The 25,107-nt window shown below is 41.5% G+C and overlaps 1 protein-coding gene across 9 annotated transcripts in view; it reads right to left on the bottom strand.

The window, feature by feature from the left end:
* CEP170 (centrosomal protein 170) overlaps positions 1 to 25,107 on the bottom strand; it is a 188,508-nt gene that overhangs the window by 114,169 nt on the left and 49,232 nt on the right. For all 9 annotated transcript variants that reach the window (XM_054023210.1, XM_054023211.1, XM_054023215.1 and 6 more), the window contains exon 3: positions 6,971 to 7,060. In XM_054023210.1, coding sequence (XP_053879185.1) covers positions 6,971 to 7,060 — 90 coding nt within the window. The remainder of the gene's footprint in view (positions 1 to 6,970; positions 7,061 to 25,107) is intronic.

Raw genomic sequence — 25,107 nt, 5'->3', positions numbered from 1 at the left:
ACTCCAGCTCGGCGAGAGGCGGAAGCAAAGTCGACGGGGGAGCCACGGCCGTCAATCCCGCGCCGCGAGGACGCAAAGTAAGTGATTCTAAGTCGATTTAAGATACGTCGACTTCAGCTACGCTATTCTCGTAGCTGAAGTTGCGTACCTTAGATTGATCCCACCCCCCTAGTGTAGACCAGGCCTAAAACTGACAGGTAAGGCACCATCTACTAAGATTCTGCAGATTCTGTCCCTGACCAAAGGCAGTAGATAAGGAACTGTGGGGTGGTCAGACTGCACAGCACTATATATACATCCCACTCACAGTGGGGGGAGGTAAGCATGTGCAGTCTGACAGGCACTGCTGATGAAGATCTTCGATCCCAGGTGCAGGGGGCGCAGCCGCACCTACAGTTGAGCACCCACAGGGACATCACTGGAAGAAGAACCTGCACTCTTATTGGAAATGTTTAAGCACAGGTATTCTCCACAAGCAAATGTACACAACTAAGCTATAAAGCACCTTTACCAGGAATACAGCCACTATTGACATGGATTTTGGAAATACTTGGGTAGCAGCAGACAGTTCAACGGGCAAGACTGCAAACTGATATGGGTGCTGTTGACTAGAAATCATGGGAAACTCCTGTGGCTTTGATTGACAGTCACATGAAAAGCCGAGGGTAACGTACCAGCCACGAGAATCCAGGGAGGGTATTATGGAGGCTAGAGTGACCATGAGAATCCTTATTTGCTTTACCTATGCAAATTTCAATGGTTTAGATGGGTTGGAGATATGGTTAAGGCCTTTGGATAAGGAAGTAACATGAATAGAAACATTTCTCTCAGCGGAAAGGGCCTTCTCTATAGATCCCAAACGGAGGAGAGACTGCTGGAGGAGGACAACCTTGTGAGAGTGCTTGTTGAAGAGAGACAGGGAAGGCAGGTGGGAGGGATGGAAATAAACTGCAGTGTTTTTCCCTGATCCAGAGTACTAAGAACCCATCAATCTGTGCTCATAAGGACCCAAACTCATGGAAGTAGGATAACCTACTGGGGAAGAAAACAGGGGAGAGAAACTGGCACGTAATGATCTAATACTCTGACCTCAACAAGAGAATCAAACAGGCTGCTTTGCAATTTCCAGACTGTGTTGAAAAATGCATCATGGAAGAAAACTGAGGAGGTGGAGTTATCCTGTATGCCCCCCTTCCCCACACTTTTCCTGAAGTGGTGAGGCTGCATAGGTGAGAAGAGCAGGTGTCTCTGGAGACTCTGAGGGTGAAACTGTTTTCTTTTAGGGAAAGGAGTGTAAATTCCCAATGATTTCAGCATGGCCCTCAAATCTTTGAGACTGAGGTGCTTTTCATCCATCTTCTGTGAGAAGAGGGAAGGATCTTCAAAGAGGAGATCCTGGATAATCTGCTGGACCTCCTGCAGGAGACCTGATGATTGAAGCCATGAGCACCTCTGCTTAGTTATTCCAGATGCCATGGCTCTGTCTACCAAATCTGTCCAATCTAAAACAGCTATCAGAGGTCTAGACACCAGTTTCCCACATTCCAAGATGGACTGGAATTTCTGCCAGGCATTCTCTGGCAACCTGTCTAAGAACCCCGTTGAACCCATTGTCACAGAGGGAGAAGTCCTATCTGGCCAGTAAGTCTTGTTGTTTAGAGATACAAAAATGTAGGGCAGCTATGACCAACTACCAAAAAGGTCTAGTCTCTTTGTGCCTTTGTCCTTTAGGATAAAAGGCCATCCCTGACGCTCTTTTATTCACTGTTGAAACAACTAAGGAATAGGACAAAGGGTGGGTGTAAAAATGTCCAAAGCCCTGCAAAGGGACCTGGGTACCTTCTTAGTCCTTTTAGTGGTTGGAGGCAGAGGATGGCATTTGCCACAAAGATTTTGTAGGTTCCACAGTGCCTTCATTTATAGGTAGATCCACTTGAAAAAAATCCTACCGAATACAGTATGTCCACCTGCCTATGGAAACTCTCCTGAACCACTTAAACCTGAATGCCAAGAGAGGTAGCTATTTTTGTTAGTAACTCCTGGTAAGCCCTGAGGCCCTGTAGTTGCCCTGGACAGGAGAACAATCCTCAGCACCATATCCTTGTCAGGTGATGATGAGACATGCAGAGAAAGTTGAGTATGAGCGTCTTGTACTGAGGTGGATTGAGATTCCAAAATCTGAGGCTCAAATTGAGGTTCCTACTTGGTACTGGCATCATCATCATTGGTTTCCTCCTGGGAACCAGCCCAATGTCTGTTGGGGATCTATATAAAGAATCAGGATATCTGGTAATGGGAGGCAAGCCCAATTGGTTCCAGTAAGGCAGTTGGTAAGGCACAGGACCCCAGCCACAACCACTCCAAGGACCTGAGATCAGATCAGAAATTCAGAAAATCTGATAGGTACCAGGAGTGGAATCCTCATTATGAAGGTGAGTATCATCTTCTATTGCAGATGTGAGGGTCATCAAAACTTACCTCAGACTCCGAGGAGGACCCTGAATCCCCTGACCATGGAGGAGCTGCACCAGTTAATGTCAAGGTGAGGTGGCATATCTCTGAAAATGTTGGTACCAGGGACAGCATGTTGGGTTTACCCTGTACTGTACTGAGCAAGGAAGTGCTGGACAGTCTGAAGACGTAGCGGCACATGGTACCTAGGGCTGAATTTCTCTTAAAAGTAAGTCTGTAGACAGCCTAAGCAGGAACCAGTACCAGCTGGTGTGTCTCCGGAGGTTCTCAGACTGAGATGCAGAGCTGGTCCTGTGTTGCTGTGTCCCCTCTGACATCATCAGTATCAAGATATTTCTGTGATGCTGCTATTGTTGCATCAAAGAGGTTGGCACTGCAGTGGGAGTTGGTCCAATGGCTCAGGTACTACTGCCGACAATTCCTGAAGAGAAGAAGTGGGTGGTCTTTCCAGGTAACATTTTACCTCCTCAGTGTTTATTAGTCGATGGTACTGGGGAACCTTCCAAAGTAGGTTGGCTCCTTCGAGGAAGGCCATTCCAATGCTTTGTGCTTCTTTCTTGGCACTGGAAAAAGGGTTAATTGATGACTTTCTGGTACAATGTCTGGAGAGGCACTCCTATTCAAGGGGAAAGTATTTGGTACCTGCCTTGAGTGGGAAGGTGCAGAAGGTGGATGCAGAGCAGTTTCCAGGAGGAAGTGACGCAGTCTCATCCCTCAATTCCTTTTTGTCCTTTTTCAATCCTCTGAAGACGTGGCACTCAAATGTGACCCACAAGGAGGCCCTTTAGGCATCTAGAATGAGGGTCACTCATTGGCACAGACTTTTTGCAGTAAGCAGAAGGTTTAATCCCAGAGACCAAAGTGTATCGTAGTACCAGACAACAGCACCCCTTGTATAGTGGGGATTCAACAGCCAAAGTTGTAACAGAAAATATATCCTAATTTACACAAACGAGAAATACAAATTATTTCCAGAAGGGAGATAAACTCAGATTATTGCATAATGCAGGGATGGCCAAACTTACTGACCCTTCAAGCCACATACTACAATCTTCAGAAGTTCGAGAGCCTGGGCTTGGGGCTTCAACCCTGCGGTGGGGTGGTGGGGTTAGGGGCTTCTGAAATGTGGCATTGTGGGGTCTCGGGGCTCCAGCCCCCTTGGGGCACACCTGTCGGTGCTCAGGGTTTCAACCCCTCTCTTGCTGATGCCCTAAAACCCCCACTCCCTGCTGGGCGGAAGCCCCTAGAACCCCACAACTCCACTGCAGGGCATAAGCCCCGAGCTCTCCCAAAGAGTCTGGTAGGTGGAGAATGGGGGAGGCATGGGAGGCTCCGAGAGATGCACTTTAACTGTAAAAGAGCCACGGTTTGGCCACCCCTGGCATAATGAGTAGAATCATAGAAGATAAGGGTTGGAAGTGACCTCAGGAGGTCATCTAGTCCAACCCCCTGCTCAAAGCAGGACCAACACCAACTAAATCATCCCAGCCAGGGCTTTATCAAACTGGGCCTTAAAAACCTTTAAGGATGGAGTAGTAACAGTCTGACCACATGTGGACATATCCAATATAGACAGCAAGTGCTGCTCTAACAGCGCCCATTATCATCTAACAGTGCTCAAGCCACCACCACTCAAGTGACCCTTCTGGTCAAGTTTTTGCACTCTGCTAGTTCAAGGTCAATATTTTCAGAAGCCCCTTACCTATGCAAGTCATCTTGCAAGTGGTTTCTCACCAGCACCTGCTTCTTTGTGATCACTGTTAAACTATTTTTGGAGCATGGCACAAAAGAAGCCATCATACTACTGAAGTACAATGAACTAATGAATATTTGTCTGACAATAAAATTGAGTGTCAGCTGAACTAATTTGGGAAACTTTTATCATCATTGGATGTCTAAATGCCTTGCTGACCAGGGTGTCACTGTCGAACTACGGAGATCACAGTAGAGTTACTGGCCAAGTATGTGAAGAAGGAAGACAGGGCAAATGGGGTGACCCCCAGCACAGCCTATGCTGTTTGTGTTAAGTTTACTGAACAGGGCTGTTTTTGCATGTCTGGAACCAAAGCAACAATTCTCTGTATTCATACGAACACAGTAATTCTCATGGTAAAGAGACCAATGAAGGCTCATGAGAGCAGAAGTCCCACAAACACCTCAGGCTCCACTACCAGAACAGAGGTGGCAGCCTCTTATCCATTCTGTTACCCACCCATTTGGGCTTGCATGGACACCATTGGGTTTGGCAAATCCCTCCTTAACTTTCCTCACACCTCAGCATGATCTCTCTACAGTAGACTACAAAGACTGTCATTTAAAATAGAATAAAAAACTGCACAGAAGTTGGTTGAGCTATGCCATCTGGGCTGACTAAAAAGGGGAGCCAAGCAAGGAATTACCCCCTTTTTAAAATAAAATAAAATAAAATAAAATAAAATAAAAAGACAAAACGACCTAAACATAAGTAAGGATCTGAAATTGTTCTAATTGGTCTTAAATTTCTCCTCCCATTCTATTTTGCTCACACTTGTTTTCAGCTTTAGGAAATTGACCCTTTTAAAGCATCCAGTATGTTACTAGCTGGGATCATTTTGTTAGCACATAAATGAAATTAGGTTGTGATGTGTGTACCAAGGCAATGTTCAATTTTTTAGTTCTGTGAAAGGTGTAAAGTTACTGTATATGCTGTCCAGCAACTTTTGTTGTTTGGCTGACGCATGACATTGTGATGTCAGCGAAAATTATGAGCTACGGGCATCAGGTTTAGCAGAAAACGGGCGAGGTTCAGAAGGAAGAGATGGGTAAAAATGTAAGGACTACATTCATATGACCTAATATTCTCTACCCTAACTTTGGGAAAACAAGGAATCCTTTGATATGTATCCTTTGCATGTTGGGTGAGCTATCACAGAATGTCTGAGGCATGATGCTGGGGAGATTAAAACAAAAAAATCAAACCAAAGACTATCAGTAAACACTTGGGCAATATTGATTTAGCTTGTCAAATATTACAGGAATTGAAGTGCAGTGAAGAGATGGCATTTTCACTAAGTACAGTCCCAGGAGTCACAGCTGAACACGTTTTTTTAAATATACAGTAGAACCTCAGAGTTGCGAACACCTGAGTTATGAACTGACCAGTCAACCACACACCTCATTTGGAACTGGAAATACATAATCAGGTATAGCAGAGACATAAAAAAAGAAAAGTAAATACAATATAGTATTGTGTTAAACGTAAACTACTAAAAAAAAAGGAAAAGTTTTAAAAAGATTTGACAAGGTAAGGTAACTGTTTCTGTGCTTGTTTCATTAAATTAAGATAGTTAAAAGAAGCATTTTTCTGCTGCATAGTAAAGTTTCAAAGCTGTATTAAGTCAATGTTCAGTTGTAAACTTTTGAAAGAACCGTAACGTTTTGTTCAGAGTTACGAACATTTCAGAGTTATGAACAATCTCCATTCCTGAGACGTATGTAACTGAGGTTCTACTGTAATATAAAACAGGTTTTATACTCCACATTCTTTAATTCAGTCACGACTACAGTCTATATAAAGTTAATATGGTAAAGTCTAAAAGGACTACTAAAATATGACAGTCGCTAAACTTTAAAATAAACTACTATGACGTACACGAATATATTCAACACACTTACAAAAAGGTGAAAGCTTACCCAGCAGGTTGCAAATGCAATCCCTAGAAGTGCCTTAAAACGTAAAAGATCATATGAAGCTTTTTATGAACAGTTCTGCTCTTGAGAACTTTATTGCCTCTTTACTATATTATAGATTTTCTATCCACTAACTTGACATTTATTACATGATATTCACAGATAAATTACAATGAAAAAAGAAGATATGCTAAAATAGCAAAGACAAATTACAAAAACTATGGGAAAATAATTTTATATGAAATCAACTACTGGATAACTTTTTCACATACGTGTATAACATATGCTTTTTTCCCAGAAAAAAAGAGGAAAAAGGATTCTAATGCACTATTAACACGCTAAACACAATTTCCTACAGTAAGTATCCTTTCCCCTGCACTAAAATTTTAGAGTGTGAGATACCACTTATTGGTGTGCTTATACACTGACCTATTCAACTAGAGATTTGTTGCTTCTGTATTTCTGAAATGCTACAGAAGTACTTTTATTATTTGTATTAACATAGTGCCTAAGAGCCCTAGTCATGGACCAGGAACCCACTGCGATATATGCTGTACAAATACTTACACCATTTTCATTTTTATTCTTCTGAAGTTCCTCTACTTCAACTTTAATTTAACACAATCATGCTCTCGTATTACTGTAACATTTGACTTTGCCCCTTTTAAATGTTCCATAGTAGCAGGGAATAAAAACATTTTCTTTAGCTGTTCTCCCTATTTGCATTACAAGAATTTCACAATTATTTGTTAATTATCTGTTTGTTTTCAAAGAAAAAGAAGATATATCCTACATGTCTGAGGAAGCCATCTTGGATTTGTTAACTTACCCCATTTAGGCTGCCCAAATCCTTCACCAAGTGTTCATCTGTAGAGGCATCATAGTTAACTACAGCGTGTTGCTTGTCCACACTACGTGACTGAAATATTAAAAAGATTAAAATTAATGCAAGGAGATAATAGGAAAGCTACAGATGAAAAGAGAAGAAGCTACAATCTTTTTCATGCTAACATAGGTACAGTTGACACGTTCTGACTAAGTTTATCAGAAGTAACTGAGTATGTTTGTGAGATTTATTTTCTCTTAGACAGGCTGGATACCAGATCATCTTTGTTTCATGGTCCTGAATTATATTTTCTAGAATTCTGTCACTAGAAACCTCCATAGTTTAGATTTACAACATTTCCAAGCATTTCCAAGCCCTTAATGAAATGTAAAACTACCACACTATTTCAGCTGGACTGGAAGTATATTCTGTTGTACCAGGTGTTCCCCAAGGATTGCTAGCAGAGAGATGGTTTTGTAACATGGATAAATAATGTGGAAACAACATGGACTAAAATCCTTATATTTGTGCCAAATACAGATGAACTTAAACCTTCAGCATCAACAGGCTAGAATATTAACCCATTACACTATTCACAACAATACACCATAAAAGCATTACTTTAAAAAAAGCTTAATAAAAATGTTTAAGATCAGGGAATGAATTTCCCCTCTGTATCATTTAGTATGCTAGAAAAACAATTTTAAGGTGATTATTCCAAGGACAATGTGTGTATCAAGTTTGGTTGTCTGACAAATATGATTGTCCCAAATATTTTGTGTACTAAAATGGATGGACGTTTGTTAAATTAAGTTGTATCCACCTCCCTGAATGATATTAGCTCACCAGCACTTGGTGTACTCACGGAACATCCATTTTGAAACTAAAAAGGAAACCTCATAAACGCTAACAAGCAGCAATGGACACAAATGCCACAAGAGAACACACATACATTTAGCCATATACTTGCCTCCCGAAGTGCAGAATGGGGGACATCATTCACTGAGCAAAACCACATGGTGAATTTAGGAGAACATTGGGACAGGTGGGTAAATCACCTTTCTGGAGTTAAATAGCATTTGCAAAGAAACAGAAGGAAGAGGCCATTTTTAATTTCCAGCTTCTGATTGGAAAGGGTCAGCATAACCAGATGGTTAGTGCTGGTTAGCAGAATGTCATTCAAATGTCATTTTCTGAACTGCAGTTGCCATTGTTCTGGGCTATATGGCAATATACGTTTTCCCCAGACTGCTGTTTTTGTATTAGTAGTAACATCAACTGTTAAAGAAGAAATCAAAATGCTAAACTCAAGTATTTTTGGCTACAATATTACAAATATATGTAGGTGAATAATGTATTTCTACAATTCACAAACGTATAACATTTTAAAAAGCAGGACACTGTTGACTACGTTTTTACTATCATATATGTGACTTGGACCTGTTATATTAACTAGGTTGTGTAATAAAAATCTGAGGTAAGTTATTTGATAGATATTTAGAGATTGGAGACTATGCCTGTTCTTAATACAAATTAATGTCTTACAGAAAACAAAAATCCAACTGACAACCAAAAAACATCTGTCTCATGGCTATGGTATAAACTAAGTAAAGGTGAAAAGCTCAATATACAGTATTCCATTATTGATTTCTTCCAAGCCATTCACTATGCCACAATTATTTATTAAAAGGAAATGTAGATCCTGCAGAAAATAAAGTGTTATGAAAAAAAATCTTTAAAATTTTTGTTTTCAGTGGTGTTGTAGGCATTTTGATGTTTCTTTAAAACTGGGAAATTTACATTTTTTTTTTACACTTGGGATTTTGTATTTACTTGTGCAGTATACTCTGAGCAAACACACATACCTGATACAGACTTATAAAATTACCCTTTTCACAGTCTGGTAATCTTACATTGTGAAGTCATCATGTAATGGTTCAAGCGATTTGATACATATGGTTATTATTATGCCTTTAAACTTGAGTGTACTGTAGTTTTGTATAATTAACAATGAGTATCTGTTACACCAGATAACTAAGCATTACCTTAGCCAGTAGCCCAGAACATCTACATACAACAAGGCTTAGACAAGTTGCTGGTTGCCTTCAATGTTCCAATTTAAAATCTCCAATGTACTTTCATATTTCCTCTGACCCAAAAGAGATAAGCATGTAAGGATTCCAGGCCAGAGTTAATCATGAAAAGGCTTTATTTTTATTATTTAAATATGTGACCAAGAATTAACCTTCAACAGATTCTTCAGAGGTAGAGATACTTAAACTAAGGATTCAGGATTCTCCAAAGACGACTTTCTCAGACAATTTAATGATATTTCCTGAATGTAATTAAGAGTGTGGAATTTCTCTTGCTTCCAATCTAATTAAATAGATCTTTAAATTAAGAGCTTGTTTTAATGACATAATCTGTTCTGTTTTCAGGTCCAGATTACTCATCATGCTTACCTCACAACTGCTTCCACTACCTTGTTCAAAATGTTAGCATTAAACCCAGATTCACAAAAAGAAACAGTCACTTATAAATCTGTTACTAATGTTGCTCTTCGAGTAACAGAAGAAATTTCATAATACATACTGACACAGTATATGTTAAGTGATACCTCAATTTACTACACTGGTTCCAGGTTTCAAGATTGGAAAAAAAAAAAAATCTGCTAAGGTACAAAGAAATAGGGAGGAACAATCAAGGGAAGGCACGGTATTTTTATTAAATCAAACATACTCAGTATGACACCACCAGTAAAGGTTCCACAGTTAAGGAGAGGCTAGCTTCCTGTCCCCCCTACCCTCCAATTCTAAGTTCTGTTTTCTATCCTCTCTAACTTTTGACTGGAGTAACTAATTTATTAGACATTGGTATGCTTAATATCAGGTATGAGAAGAATTTCTGACAAATTTGGAAAGTGTAGGATTAAAGATTTTATATGTTACTTACCATAAAATGGATTTTTAAATTAAAAAACACTTAAAAAAAAGATTCCCAGAGTCTTGGAATATTTTAGCACATATCTTCTCTGTATTGGTAGGACTAACATCTCTCTCAATCATTGCCGCTAGAATGGTAAGGTCTGGAATCTTTTCACCATTTTATGGTTGCCAATGTCATTCATCTCTCTCACTTTTTAATAGGCATATATATATATATATTTATTTATTTTTGCTGCTGTTGGTTTTAAGGACTCAAATGCTGCATGGATTCCAGATTGGGATTTTCTCTCTGGCATTACTTGTGATCTTCAGTTTAAACTTGCAGCCTATCACCTTTCTCTTCTCTATGAGATTTTATTGATAGCACTCATTTTTGAACAGAGGAACAAATTAGGATCAGGGCCAAACTGTGTTACAAGGAAGACAGTGCCTGCTCAAAAGAATGTATAATGTAGAACAGTGGTTCTCAACCTATTTACCATTGAGGTCTGCATGTGCAGCTCTTTCTGTGTTATGTGGGCCATATCCACACAATATATATACTTCCTGTATGGCCCTGCGGATGTCACAGGGGTGCAGATGTGTGCTGATTGGGATGCTGGTTGAGAACCACGGATCTACAAGGTCTTGAAAAGTCCAAAAAAAAAAAATCCAGTTCAATATTGATTAGTCTTAGAAATGTGGCTGTTTTGAGGGGGGTGAGGTGATGTCGGGGACTATGCCATTTGAAACTGACTTTTATAGTAATTTCAGAACTTCATCTAGGACCTTAAGTATATAGTAATTAAAACAGAACAGAGCTTGAGAAAATTCACAGACACCTACTAGCCATATGCAGGTATAGAAATAAGGGTAGGAAGCTTCAGTGACAACACAATGAGAAGTCCAACCCCTACTCAAACTACCAGCTGCTGGAAAAGGAGGCTCCATCTTTTGGATCTTCTAACAACTGTCTGAAATGTAAAGCTTTACCCTCTTAGCAGCTGGAAAGGAGAAAAATGGTTACTTACTGTAACTGTGGTTCTTTGAGATATGATGCAGCTGTGTATTCCATTTCGATGTGTGTGCGTCCAGCAAACCTGAGTTGGAGAAATTTGCCTCCCAGTACCTATAGAGGGGTGGCACTCGTGACTTGTGGCCATAGCCCCTCCACTGGCTACATGAGGCAGCCCTCCCTCAGTTCCTTGGCACCGAACACAAGATTCCAATGCAGAAGGGACAAAGGGTGGGTTGTGGAATACACGTCAGAATCACATCTCAAAGAGCCACAGTTACCATAAGCAACCGTTTCTTCTTCTTCGAGTTGTTGCAGGTGTGTTTTCCACTTAGGTGACTCACAAGCCGTACCCACCCTCAGGAGGCAAGGCTCTGAGTCTACATAAACAAGTACTGCAGGATCGCTCTACCAAAGCCTGCATCCACCCTGGAAGATGAGGTTAGAGTGTAATGGTTCATGAATGTAGTATCGACAACCACATAGCAGTCCTTCAAATGTCCAATACAGAAAAGAATACACTGAGAAATGATATGCATGTTCCTTGTGCCCTTGTAAAATGAGCTCGTACCCAGTGAGGCGGGGCATAGATGAGGCTATTTCATATGCCGTTTTGATGCAGGATGTTATCCATTTGGAGATAATCTGCAAATAAACAGTTTGACCATTCATGGGGGAGGGATAGCTCAGTGGTTTGAGCATTGGCCTGCTAAACCCAGAGTTGTGAGTTCAATCCTTGAGGGGGCCATTTAGGGATCTGGGGCAAAAATCTGTCTGGGGATTGATCCTGCTTTGAACAGGGGGTTGGATTAGATGACCTCCTTCCAACCCTAATATTCTATGAGGCCTGCATACAAGACAAACAATAAAGGCAAAACATGAAACTATTTAGTTCTGTCCAGATAAAAGGCCTGATATCTAAGATATGGAGCCAATGCTCCCCTGGAGATGAATGCAGCTTAGGAAAAAACAAATATAGCTCCTGGTTCAAATGAAACTAAGACAATTTTAGACACAAATTTTGGATGTGGTCATAAAGTCACCTTGTTTTTGGAGAACTGTTTATAAGGAAAGTCTGTCCTTAGATCCTGCAGCTCACACACACTCCTTTGCAGAGGTTATCGCTACCAGGAAAGCAGTTTTCTGGCACTACAGTGGAAAGGGGCAAGCTGCTAGCGGCTCAAGTGGAGGATGCATCAGAGCTGCCAGGACTGTGTTTAGGTTCCATTGGGGAAACGGCTGTTTGACCAGGAGATGTAGACAAAGAAGTCCTTTTAAGAACCTTGTTACCATGGCATCAGAGAAGACTAATCTTCCCTGAACAGAGGGATGAAATGACAATATCACTGCCAGATGCATTTCCAATGAACTAAGTGCAAGTACCAACATCTGAAGATGTAGCAGGTACTCCAAGATGTCCTGGATAGAAGCCAGTGTCGGTTGAATTCCACTGGCTAATGACTACACTGAAAACGGCTTTCATTTAGCTGAGTAGGCCATTCTGTTAGAGGACTTTCTACTGTTGAGCAGGACTTGCTGGACAGATGCCGAACACTGCTCTTCCTCTTCATTCAGCCATGAAGCAGCCATGCCATGAGATGCCGGGAGCTGAGTGTGCCACTGTGATTGTGACTAAGCACCTCAAGATGTAAATGAAACGATAAGGGAGACTGAACAGAGAGTGAGAAGGTTAGAGAACCAGCACCATCTTAGCCACGCCGGGGCAACAAGAATAAGTTTGTCCTGATCTGCCTGAAGTTTGAGGATGACCTGAGGGATGATCAGGATTGGGGGAAAGGTGTACAGGAGAGTTGACTGCCAACTGCGGTGGAATGCGTCTGACAGGGGGCCTGGACTGAGCTCCCCTTGAGAGCAGAACAGATGACGTTTCTTATTGTCTTCTGTAGTGAACAGGTTGATTGTCAGGATGCCCAAAACTGTGAAGATGACCTGGAGGACCCTTATTTTCAGGGACCATTTGTGACTTAGGGAAAAATACCTGCTGAGATGGTTCACAAAATGATTCTGATCCCAGGCAAGTGAATGGCTATCAGAGTAATGTTCTCCTCAGTGTAGAACTGTCACTGATTGCCTCCAGGCAGAGCAACCTTGTTTGTGTTTCTCCTTGTTTATTTACATAACACACTGTGGTGGTATTGTCATGTACTGGATATATTTGTGGAGGCCATGAAGGTCAAGGATAGGTCTTTCCCAAATCCAAGGTAGGGGTACCAGGAAGTACTGGGAGTAGAAGCCATGACCCCAGTGTTCAGGTAGAACCTCCTCCCCCATTCCCAAAACCAACAGAGCATGGACCTCCTCGAGGAGCATTATCTTGTGAGAGGGGTACCTAAAGAGGGATGGGGAGGGGAGGGGAGGGTGGTGAGGAGATGTGGAGAGGAACTGGATGAAGATGAGGAGGGAGAAGCAACAACTGGACTGAGATATCAAAATGGGCACTTGGAAGGAGACAGGGGAGGGCATGTGAACTGCTCAAACCCCAAGCCCAACTGCTTTCTCCTGTGGGATCTATTACTCTGCCTTGACCAGAGGAAATGGCTGGCCAAACATGCGCTGCAGATGGTATTGCTGCTGGCTGCTGTAGTGCTGCCTCTTCACTGCTGGCGTGTACACCACCAAGGACCGCTGGGTAGATAGAGAGTCCTTGTAGGAATGCAACATCTTGTCAGTTTTGTTCGAGAACAGCGTTTGGCCATTGAAGGGCAAATCTTCAATGGCTTGCCGGACATTGGGGACAACACCCTAATTCTGAAGCCAGGAAGCCCTCCTCATGGTGACCGCAGAGGCTGTCTCCCTGGCCGAACTGTCCATAATGCAGAGCATGGACTACAAGGATGTCTTAGCTCCTATGCACGAGGCCTTGGGCTGCTGATCTGAACTTTGACATAGCTATCCAGTTAAAGCCATACTTGGGCAACAAAGCTTGCTGGTTAGCAATATACATCTGCAAGGTAGATCTTCCTGCCCATTAGATATAATTGTTTAGGAGTCCCTATATTTGGAGGTGGACTTAAACCTGCCCTGCTCTCTCGCTCATTGCAGTTACAACTAGGGAATTTGGGGCCGGATGGGAGTAAAATCACTCAAATTGCTGCACGGGGATGAAACAGAGCTTTCATCCTGGGTACCAAAGTGGCATGCTCCAGAGGACTTAGTCAGTTCAAGGAGCGCATCATAGATAGGGAGGGCAATTTTCCCAGGGGCAGCTGGCTGTAAAATGTTCACCAGTTCATGGATGTTTTCCTGCAATATCTCCGTTTGGATACCGAGGGAAATAGCACTTTGCAAAAGGTCTTAGTAGTACTTAAAATCCTCCAGTAGGGGTGGAGAAGCCAGGCAGCACAGCATCATCCAGAGACAAAGATAAGGCTCTTAACTTAGCCAAAGCTGGATTCTGCTCCAGGGCTGACAGACCCAGATGGGATGACTCTGGAGGCTCCACACGGAGAAGGCTCACCGGTGACTGGGCCTGCGGCGGATTGATGGACACCACCGCAGGACTGGCTGGCAATCTCGCCTTTGAGCAAGACAAACAGCAGACCTCTGCAACCAAGGAGCATCCCCTGGATTCAATGGAGGCCACTGACATGGATAAAGCATTGGAGACCAGTAGGGGCTGGGCCAGGGACCTGACCATGAGATGCACGCCAGTCCCGGTAACCGGAACTGTCCGTCGACAGCCCTTGATGCTGGTTGGGTAATGGAGAGTGCGAGGATGATGACCCCAATTCAGACATAGAGAAGCCTAAGGATCCTGAGGTAAGAGTGGAGCAAGACCAGAAGGAATGAGTATGCAGTCAGTCTCATCCATCACCCAGAACGAGGATTGAGGAGGCACTGCTGATGGATCCTGTACTGTCAGTACGGAACATGCTGATGTGGGAAGCAGTGTAGGTCCCAAAGGGAACAGTGGTACTAGAGTATCTGATGGTACTGATGTCAAGGGCTGTAAAAGCCACCATGAAAACATTTGTGGTGCCGAATGCAGCAGTGCCGAGGAGATTCCTGGTACCAAGGTCCCCCATTCTGATTCCAGAACGAGCCCTATTTCCACAACCTGTGGAAGGGGAACATTGGGGTGGAGTGCAAACAGACCCGAGTGTTCGCTGGCTCATTCAATTGAAGGGGCTATAGTTGACACAGCCCTGGCAATGTCCTGCACCAAAAGAAAGGTCAGGACCAAAAGGCAGAGGAGGTCTATACCTGCTTAATACGCTGCTGATGTGGAAACAATTAGTACCCCAGCATCTCCCTCGTCAGTACCAGACTTAACAGATGACCAAAAGATAGAATTGACATCAATGGTACAGGGGAGTCAATGGTACAGGGTTTCTAACCTCCCTACTAGGTACTGTGGAAAGGTTAGAGGTACCCGCGCCATCCTATATGCCAGCACCAGCTCCATGCTCATTTTTCCTGGGAGAGGTGGAAGAGTCACCCCAAGACCGGGAGTGGCCTTGTATGGTCTTGTGCGACCTTTTTCTTGGTGCACTCAGCAGGGAACGGCTCCTCTCTTTCTTCAGGGAGGCATATGTTCTGGAATGTGAAGTGGCAGCACTCTGAGCCCAAAGGCGATATCTGATCCAATGAGGGTGTTTTACTGAAGCACACTGCCTGGCCTTTTTGAGCAGATGTTGCTTCAGGAGAAGCTCCTGAGCCACTTGAATCCGTTTCTTAAATGATCTGCATATCGTGCAATGCTCCTTGATGTGAGCCTTACTGAGACACAGCAAACACCACCTGTGGGGATCACTGTTGGGGCTCGCTCCCCCACACGAAGGACAATGTTTAAATCCCAGTGAGGGCATTGCCAAGGGAAACAAACTACTCTAACCCTAAGGGTACTACTACCTATATACACCACAAGAGAAAAAACTAACCAGGTGAGAGGTTGTGGGGTTGAGATCACACACAGCTCTTACTCCACTTGCAGGCGATAAGAAGTAACAGAGAAAGGGTTGGGATGGCGCCGCCTCATGAAGCCAGGGAAAGGGCTATAGCCACAAGGCATGAGCTCCACTTCTCTACTGGGCGCGCGTACACACACACACACACACACACACACACACACACACACACACACACACTCTCTCTCTGAATTGAAATACACAGCTGCATCTTCTCAATAAACAGCTTGCTTTGTCCTCTCCACCTTCCAAAGGCAAACAATCAATCTTGCAATTCAGTACTGTAATGGTTTGCAGTGGCAGCAAGTCAAACTGTGAGGCACACCAATATAGGAGTCAATTTCTCAACAGTGAGCACAAATACATTTTGTGACATAATGTTGTTTGCATTCTGCACTCTGGTGGTCCCCAGTGGGCATTAAACTCCTATTTCTTCTCTCCACCCTGTTCATCATGGGCGGAGGGTGAACCCTCCTTTGGGGAGGCTAACCCACTGGATCCAACCCCCACCTGAGCCTCGCCTCCCCCCCCCCCCCGGCCAGGAGGAGTCCCGAGTATATCCCCCATGGCCAGAGGAGCCCCGAATTGCCGACCGGCCAGCCCCTAGAGCACCAGCACCAGCCCCAGCACTGAGCATGGGCCTGAGCCTCAGGCCACCGGCTGGAGCTGAGCCCCCACCAGCCTCAGGGGAGGGGGGAGCAAAGGCGTGGCCTTGGGGAGGAACACAGGCCGGGCCACGGCCTGGGTTACGGGAGGCTTAGCCTCCCCTGGCCTATGATACCCACTGCACATGTTGTTCATTGAGAATGTGTGGAAGTAGGAACCAGCTACAACAGTTCTATGTCCTCCAACTTTCTGCTCTCCTTGCACCAGTTGAGGAGTACAAAGTGAGCAGAACAGAACATAGAATCTGCCCCAAAGTACTAACTGCAACCTCTGGATCCTTTCAGAATAACATGCAACAGAGGGTCCTGTGGCACCTTTAAGACTAACAGAAGTATTGGGAGCATAAGCTTTCGTGGGTAAGAACCTCACTTCTTCAGATGCAAGTAATGGAAATCTCCAGAGGCAGGTATAAATCAGTATGGATTTATCATACTGATTTATACCTGCCTCTGGAGATTTCCATTACTTGCATCTGAAGAAGTGAGGTTCTTACCCACGAAAGCTTATGCTCCCAATACTTCTGTTAGTCTTAAAGGTGCCACAGGACCCTCTGCTGCTTTTTACAGATTCAGACTAACACGGCTACCCCTCTGATACTCAGAATAACATGCGGCTCTCAGGCTGAAAAGGTAGGACTTTGTTGGTATATGGGAATTGAATTATCTTGTTTTATTTACATTTGTATGATATTCAGAAAAAAGGTCTATTCCATTTTTCTAGACATTAACCAGTATTCTAAGTGAACCTGAATTGGAAAGGAAGTGTTCAGGATGTAAAAGCTCCAGTTCCAGCAACATTTGCCCACAGAAAAGTGGTAAAAATTGGTACAAAATAAGAATGTGTACAAAGAAAAAAAATAAAAGTTATTTTTGGCTGGAATAATGGATCTGAAATATGAACACCAAAATTCTCTCATATGGACAGTAATCGCAACAATTCAGAATTTTTCACCTTCTGGGTGATAGTTTATTCTACGACCTGGAAACAATGGGTTCTCTCACTATGCTGGTTTATAAAAATAAATAAATATATATTTTTAAAAAAACATGCAGTATTTACACAGGAATAAAATTACGTACTGTAGTATTCAAGATTAGATTTATCTCAAATACAAAGTTATGAACACTAGTGCTTTGGTATACCTTACATAAAAATCCACTTTAGGGCAAGTCTGCATCCATAGACTTGAATAAAACATCTGTTAAAACAACAGTGATTAGGCATAGATCTAAAATTTAATCCTCTACTTTATTTCTTTGTTTTCCTTTTATAAAGTATTTTAGCAAGGCTTCTATAATATCCATGATCAGGTAACAGAGAAAATAAAGAAATTGGCATTTAATTGTGATTTTTATCGTGTTTTGCCCACAATCTTTGCATTTAGAGAATAATCGCACCATCACTGTAAAATGGAAGGACCTGCACGAAGAACTATATATGCACAACAAAAAGTCATTATTTTTTTACCCCTGGGCTATTATAGTCGTGCAAGAATGCAAGCCAGGTAAGTATACTAAATAGAACATGCTTCAAACCATGAGTGTCCTGGCTTCTGCTTGCTTGCACTACAAAGTAAATACATGGAAGATGAAATTTGTATAATAGTGGAATGCATTGCAAAATCCTAATTAAAAGTTGAAAATTACTTTTAGAAGGCATGAAAGTTTTGGCACATAGAACATGCAATGCTATAGGAGTGTGAAGCCCCAACTCCCATTCCTCCAAGTATTAAAACCTAAACTCACACCATGTACTCATCTGAAAACTGCAGAATTACAGAAGTGTGTATCAGGTCTGTAACCTGGTGTGAGATATAAGAATAAACACACCATGTGCAAGTGATAGCAGAAGCCAGGGACGATGAAATACTGTCTTGGTGGCACAACAGATTATAGCAATAACCAACAACCATCTCCCAACAGTTTAAATACTCCATTTGAGCAACTGGAGACAAAAAATTATATTTCAGACACAAAATTCAATTCACTCATTATGTTGGTTCAGAATACAGAAAGCCAAATATCTTACATATCAGATTGGAAAGAGACTGACAAAGGTAAACCCTTATTAATGCTTTACTTTCCGTGTATACCACCACAAACTATTATGAGGATTTTTGAAGACAGTGGACACTACACTGGGATTCCTGAAGGCATGGAATAGAAAAAATAGCAATTACAAGAAATTTTGCAACTTAAGGTATATAACTCTTGAGAATGAACATATCCACTGAGATTTGGGATGGCAGCAATAAGCTAACACACAATGCCACAATAAACTGAAACAAACAAGGGTTTGCCCATTGATGATTCACTACTCTGTGTCAGCAACTCCTGCCAGGGCTGACGTTCTCGCTACACCTAATATATTGTTGTCATGATACGTAACATACACAATAGGTGGCATGTCACATATCACTGAAATACTAAATTCACTGATCATTAATATTTCTTGCATGATAATACGTATGGGATGTGTACAAAGAGTTATGGAAACCTGCTAGAATTATATTATTGGAATGTGTTTGACAATGAATGCCTAAGTCCAGTCTGCCCTAAACAATGGAAAGTGTATTTGCTTGGCTGACCAGCCTGATTGTTAGGCAGAGACAATGAAGACACATTTACATAAAGAGTTAACAAACCATTCAACCTAGCAATGGGGGGTGGGAAGATAAGTCTCTTGCGTGGGTTCTGAATTTTAAATAAGTAAATCAAATCAACTGACTGTATACAATATTGCTTTATTATATGAGTGTATCAAATAAGGTTTTTTTTTAATGAAAGCCAGTGCACATTGGTGATTACTATCATTGTAAAATGTATGTATTAGAACCATATGAGGAATTACAAACAAACAATCACTGATATTATGCTTTCAAATCTGTGACCAAAGGAAGCTGATTAAACAGGTTTCAGAGTAGCAGCCGTGTTAGTCTGTATTCGCAAAAAGAAGAGGAGTACTTGTGGCACCTTAGAGACTAACAAATTTCTTTGAGCATAAGCTTTCGTGGGCTACAGCCCACTTCATCGGATGCACAGAATGGAACTTTTCATGTACACACACACACACACACACACACACATACAGAGAACATGAAAAGTTGGGAGTTGCATGTTCTCTGTATGTGTGTATATATCTCCTTACTATATGTTCCATTCTGTGCATCCGATGAAGTGGGCTGTAGCCCATGAAAGCTTATGCTCAAAGAAATTTGTTAGTCTTTAAGGTGCCACAAGTAATCCTGTTCTTTTTGCTGATTAAACAGGTTTCTTCACAGACAGGGGAAAGGCATCTATCTACCTGTCTTCAATTAAATTAATCAAGGCATGACCAAAACCAACTATTTTATGTAAAAGCCCTATTTACATGAAAATCAGCTGGGGGATGAGAAGTCCACAGCAATGGAAGAACAGCATGAGGTCATCCGGAGTCAGGGGACAAAAGTGAATATGGAAATTACAAGGAGACAGAGGAAGCCATCTTGTCATCCATCACTAGATAGACAAAGGGCATGCTGAGAAAGATGAGTCCTTCAAACAAGTGGGTTGAAGCCTTTGGGAACTGAATATAGGTGAGAAACCTGATTAGGCAAAGGTCTTTCACCTAAGATGACAAGGGAAACTGGCACCTTGTACTTCTGTGGGAGATCCCATCTGAGAGATAGCCAGCCATTTTGGACAAAGAATAATTGGTGGAGAGAAACCATCTTAAAGACCGAACCTGCTTGCTTGAGTTTTAGACTTCTAGATGAGTATTTTCATTTGTATGTGCTTGTAACTCTCCCTACCTTTATTTCTTGTACTTGGTACCACTTAACCTATGCCTTTTGTTAAAAACTTGCTTTATTTTTAAACTAAACCAACCCCGTGCTGTGTCTGAACAGAATTGTTAACTTCAGTTAAAGTGGCTAGCATCTGGGAATTGTCTCTCTGAAGGGTAAAATGAACCTTATTATTTCTCTGAATGGTTCAGGAGAGGACCAGACACTTCGGGACAGGTAGTTTTGGGGAAATTCTGGACTAGGAGTGTGTTGTGTCAATTGGATAGTAGTCTCCACCAGCCTTGGTTACCAGAGTGTGGCTGTGGTGTAACAACCAGGCTGCTCGAGTTAGAGCTGCTGCCTAACACACAGCAGCAAAACATTTTAGAGCATTCAGGGTTACAGGAGAAGCAGTGACATGACCCCTGGGCTGGTCTGGACTTCATCCAAAAACATGACAGAGTATTTTAAAGTTCAAGAGCCCTTGAGGAACTGAAAGTGGATGCCACTAGATTTCTCATTTTTTCAAGGTATCACTGTTGGAGCAAATTTTGCCTTTTTGTGCTTCAGTCTAAAAGGAACTATATGCTGAACTGTTGTGATTCTCCCTACTTTTCTTCACAGCTATGACTATCTCAGCATTTCCAACCCCAGGCATTACAAAAAACATGAGTCAGGCCCTAAAAAACAAAAAATTGGCATAAAAGTCATGAAAACTTTAAAAAATAAATTTTGGATTCTAATTTGTTGTTTGGTTTATGAGTCTTTAGGATGCCATTGGGTCACTTTTTCTAAGTTTTCCTCTGTAAATCTGAGGACTAAGACCACCTTTTTTTAAGATAAAGTTCTCATATAACTAGATTCCAAGAGCTGGAGCTATGAAAAACAGAAAACAAAAATATTGCAAGAGTCATGATAAAATCATGAGTTCACAACATTATTACTTATAATGGAAAAAATTATTTTATATGACACCTTAACGTCAGACGTTCATGAGTAATCAACCTATAAGGCCTTTGGAGGGGATGCCTACCTGTTTGAATCTGAGTTGCAATGCTTTAATGTACAGCCTGTTGAAGTACACCCAATTGCATTTATATATGTATACATAAACACACACACATGCATAAGTTATACAGTAGACGTTTGTTAGCAGCAACACCTTGGAAGAGCAACTGCTGCTTATGAGCAACATTTCCCCTGGGAACACTTCTCCCACTGTGAATTGTCCACTCGGTAACAGCAACATAGTCGCCGCATAAGAGCAACATTTGTAATGTTGTGACATCACATCTTCTGCTTACCTGCATCCTTTTTGTGTGGCAAAAACAGACAAAATGCCAAGAGGTCTGTTACTGAAAGAAACAATACAGATTATCCGAGACTGTCAAACTCCGGGGGCTACTCAAAACCAAACTGTAGTCAAATGGGAGTTGCACAGGTAGGTTGAATTCAGAATATGGAAGCAGAAGGATAAGTTTTTGGCTAAATATGAAGACAGACTATCAAATAGCTGCCGTAAGTGCAAGTGTGAAGGAAAAGCCCTTGATTTCAACCGGTCTCTCTTTATATGGTTCAAGGAGAAGAGAGTGCATGGAGCAACTGGCAATCAAGGAAAAAGCCCACCAGTTTGTCGCTTCACTTGGATTGAACGATTTTAAGGCAAGTGATGGTTGCTTTACCAAATGGAAGAAATGCTTCAGTGTCACTTACCAAAAAGAGCATAGCATTCACATTCTTGAGACGGTTTGACCGGCTGACATCTACAATGCTGACAAAACACGACTTTATTTGAAAGGGCTCTGTGACAGAGGACATGTAGAAAAAAAAGGAAAAGCTAGAAGGAAGGAAAGCTTTGAAGGACAGGGTATATGTGCTCATCTGTGCTAACACTGATGGCAGTGGCAAACGCCTGCTATTCATGATCAAGAAGTCAAAAAGACCCAGATGCTTTCCAAAGGATTTCAGTAAACTTCCTCTCAATTATGTCAGTTCAATGAATGCCTGGATGACGGGTAAGATTTTCATCAACTGGCTAAATGTGGGATCCTCAACTTCGCTTGCAGAGCTGTAAGATATACCTTTTATTGGATAACTGCTCTGCATACCCTCAAGGAGTGGTTCTCATTAACAGCCAGCTTGAATTTTTACCCCCAACATGGTATCTTTGATGCAACTATGGATCAAGGTGTGATTAAGAACATGAAGGGACATTACCGATGTATAAAATAATTGCAAACTGGATTATTGTTGCTCTTGATGTGGACCCTAACACACATGTTCAGACATTCCTGAAAACAGTAAATGTATTAGATTGCGTTTATCTTGTTGCTGAAGCATGGCAAGATGTAAAACCGACAATTTCCAACTGTTTCAGGAAAGACAAATATGCTGTACCAGTGGAAAGTGTGCAAGACGAGAATATTAAAGAGTTTGACAACCCCCCAAATGATGTTCCACTTCCAGTCAACAAGGAAAAAAGAGAACTCAGTAGCTGCTGTGGTTGAGGATTTGCTCATGTTTGGAGAGCTAATTGATGAGGAATTACTGAGCACTGCAACTGCTGCAAGGCCAGAGAAATGAGATTGTGTTGATGAAACATATCATAACAAAGATAGAGAGAATGATTTTGATGAAGTTCTCTCTCCAACAAACTGAGTTGTTGAAGGCTTTGAACACACTTTGGCATTATTCTCAGCTAGAGGAACTTGGTGACAGGGTCTACAGGTCTCTTTGGGACATTGAATACCATTTTCAGAACAAAACTGTGACTGAGAAGAAGCCGAGCAAATTAAGACTTCTGTCACCTGAAATTTGTCAGTTTATCCATTCTTTAATTAATTTACAAGTTGATACACACTGTATAAACAGAATACACTTTGACGTGGAATAATACTTCAATTTAGGTTACTACAGTATTATTATTATTGTTTGCTTAGCAGATATCCTAATCCAGGACAATTTACAGTGCGTACAAAGTATTACAGTTAAGTGCAAGTACAAAAAATGTTTACAAGTAAGAGCAAAAGGTGGCGTTTCTTGTCATGGTTGATGTTTGATTCTTCTTAAAATGTAAAAATAAAAATTGATACTTTTATAATGTTAACTCATTTAATACCGCTTTCTTGATACAGTCTTGATAATAGGCTACAAATGCAGAATAGAGCACATGTTTAAAAATGTACACTACATACACTAATGTAATACTGAAGCAATAATAATAAACAAACATACATCATATTGTTACAATTACAGATTGTTAGCATGTACTGTAGCTATTTTACATATTAGAAAAAGCAGGCTGCCTTTGGTCAGATGACACACCCCTTAACAGCAACTTAGGAGCAACATAGCAAAAGGGCATTGATATGATGCGTCTACTGTACATACTTGCAAGGATTTTTATGTCAATTTCTTCGAATTCTTGTTCATCTTCTTCTCTCCCTCCTCCCCAAGGCCTTGTCTACACTATGGGGAAAAATCAATCTAAGCTACGCAATTTGAGTTATGTGAATAGCTAACTAAAATCGATGTAGCTTAGATCTACTTACTGCAAGGTCCACACTAGGTGATGTCAACGGGAAACGCTCTCCGGTCAACTCCCCTTACTCTTCTCGATCTGGTGGAGTTCAAGTGTCAACGGGAGAATGATCTGTGGGTCTTCTCGACCACTGATGCATCGATTGCCTTGTGTCAATCCCCCGGTAAGTGTAGACAAGCTCTAAGTGGCTATAATCTCCTGTCCCTATGAACCATCTTCCATTTCTATGACTTTCTCTGTTCAATTCTCTATTCGCAGGAGAAGTGACTTTAAATTCCACACTGATGAACAGGCTGACTCCACTGCCTCCCACTTTCTTAAATGTATTTGACTTTCATCTCTGGTTTCATCCCCATATTCAACATCTATGTCACTACTGATCTGATCTTCACAAAGAACTGTTGTGTCTTCACTTTTGTTACTTCCAAGCTCCCCACTGTTCAAACCTCACCATTTCTTTTTCAACGTTGCTTGTGCTTTCACATTTTCTTTCCCCTAACCTTCCTCCCCATCTGAGTACTTGATGCTTGCCTTCAACTGGAACTTCTCTTCTACTGGATTTCTCCACTCTCTTCTGTTACTACAGTCTCTCTTCCTCATTCCTGGCTCTTCCCTATTTCAACATCTGCAGTCCTTGTCTTTCTCTGGAGGAGTCCTAGGAGTATTCAAATCTCAACTTTAAGTTTGTCTAACACTTCAGATCTGCTTCGTTTCCTAATGAATAATACTATTTCTCTTGACTAATTTCCTTGGGCTTCAACTGTGTGTTCTTTCAAACAATTCTAAAGATATTCTTTTATCATACAGTAAGCATAGAAAATATTGCATGAAAATAACCCATTACAATACTGCACAATCCATCTTTTCAGAGAAATAATTACTTTTCTAAACATGGAGGACCATTTTAGAAAATAGGCTTGTAAATATCTGTAGTGTCCTATGGTAACACTAAGTTTAGCACATGCTTAGAGAGGACTACAGAACTACAGGGTACATTATTAAATAACAGTTAATATTCAGTAAGTAGCTTTCTAAATAAATGGCAATATTGAAACAGTTTTATAAAAGGTTTGAAAAAGGTAGAAGTATCTCATTTTAGATAATAAGCACTGCATTTTTTAAAAAAGCTGGCAAGATAGAATTGGCTCTCTTTCCACTCTAAATCTCAATTTTCCTACATGCTAGACTGCACAAGATAGTGTGAAATATGTTAACTGTCTCCACAGCCCCTGAAGAAACAAGAGCACATCCAGCTACTCTGATAGTTAAGAAACGTCACACTCCCATGGCTTTGGGTTTCACA

The sequence above is a fragment of the Malaclemys terrapin genome, chromosome 3 (genome assembly GCF_027887155.1).
Source record: "Malaclemys terrapin pileata isolate rMalTer1 chromosome 3, rMalTer1.hap1, whole genome shotgun sequence".
Taxonomy (NCBI): Eukaryota; Metazoa; Chordata; order Testudines; family Emydidae; genus Malaclemys; species Malaclemys terrapin.
This window is presented reverse-complemented; position numbering and strand designations above follow the sequence as displayed.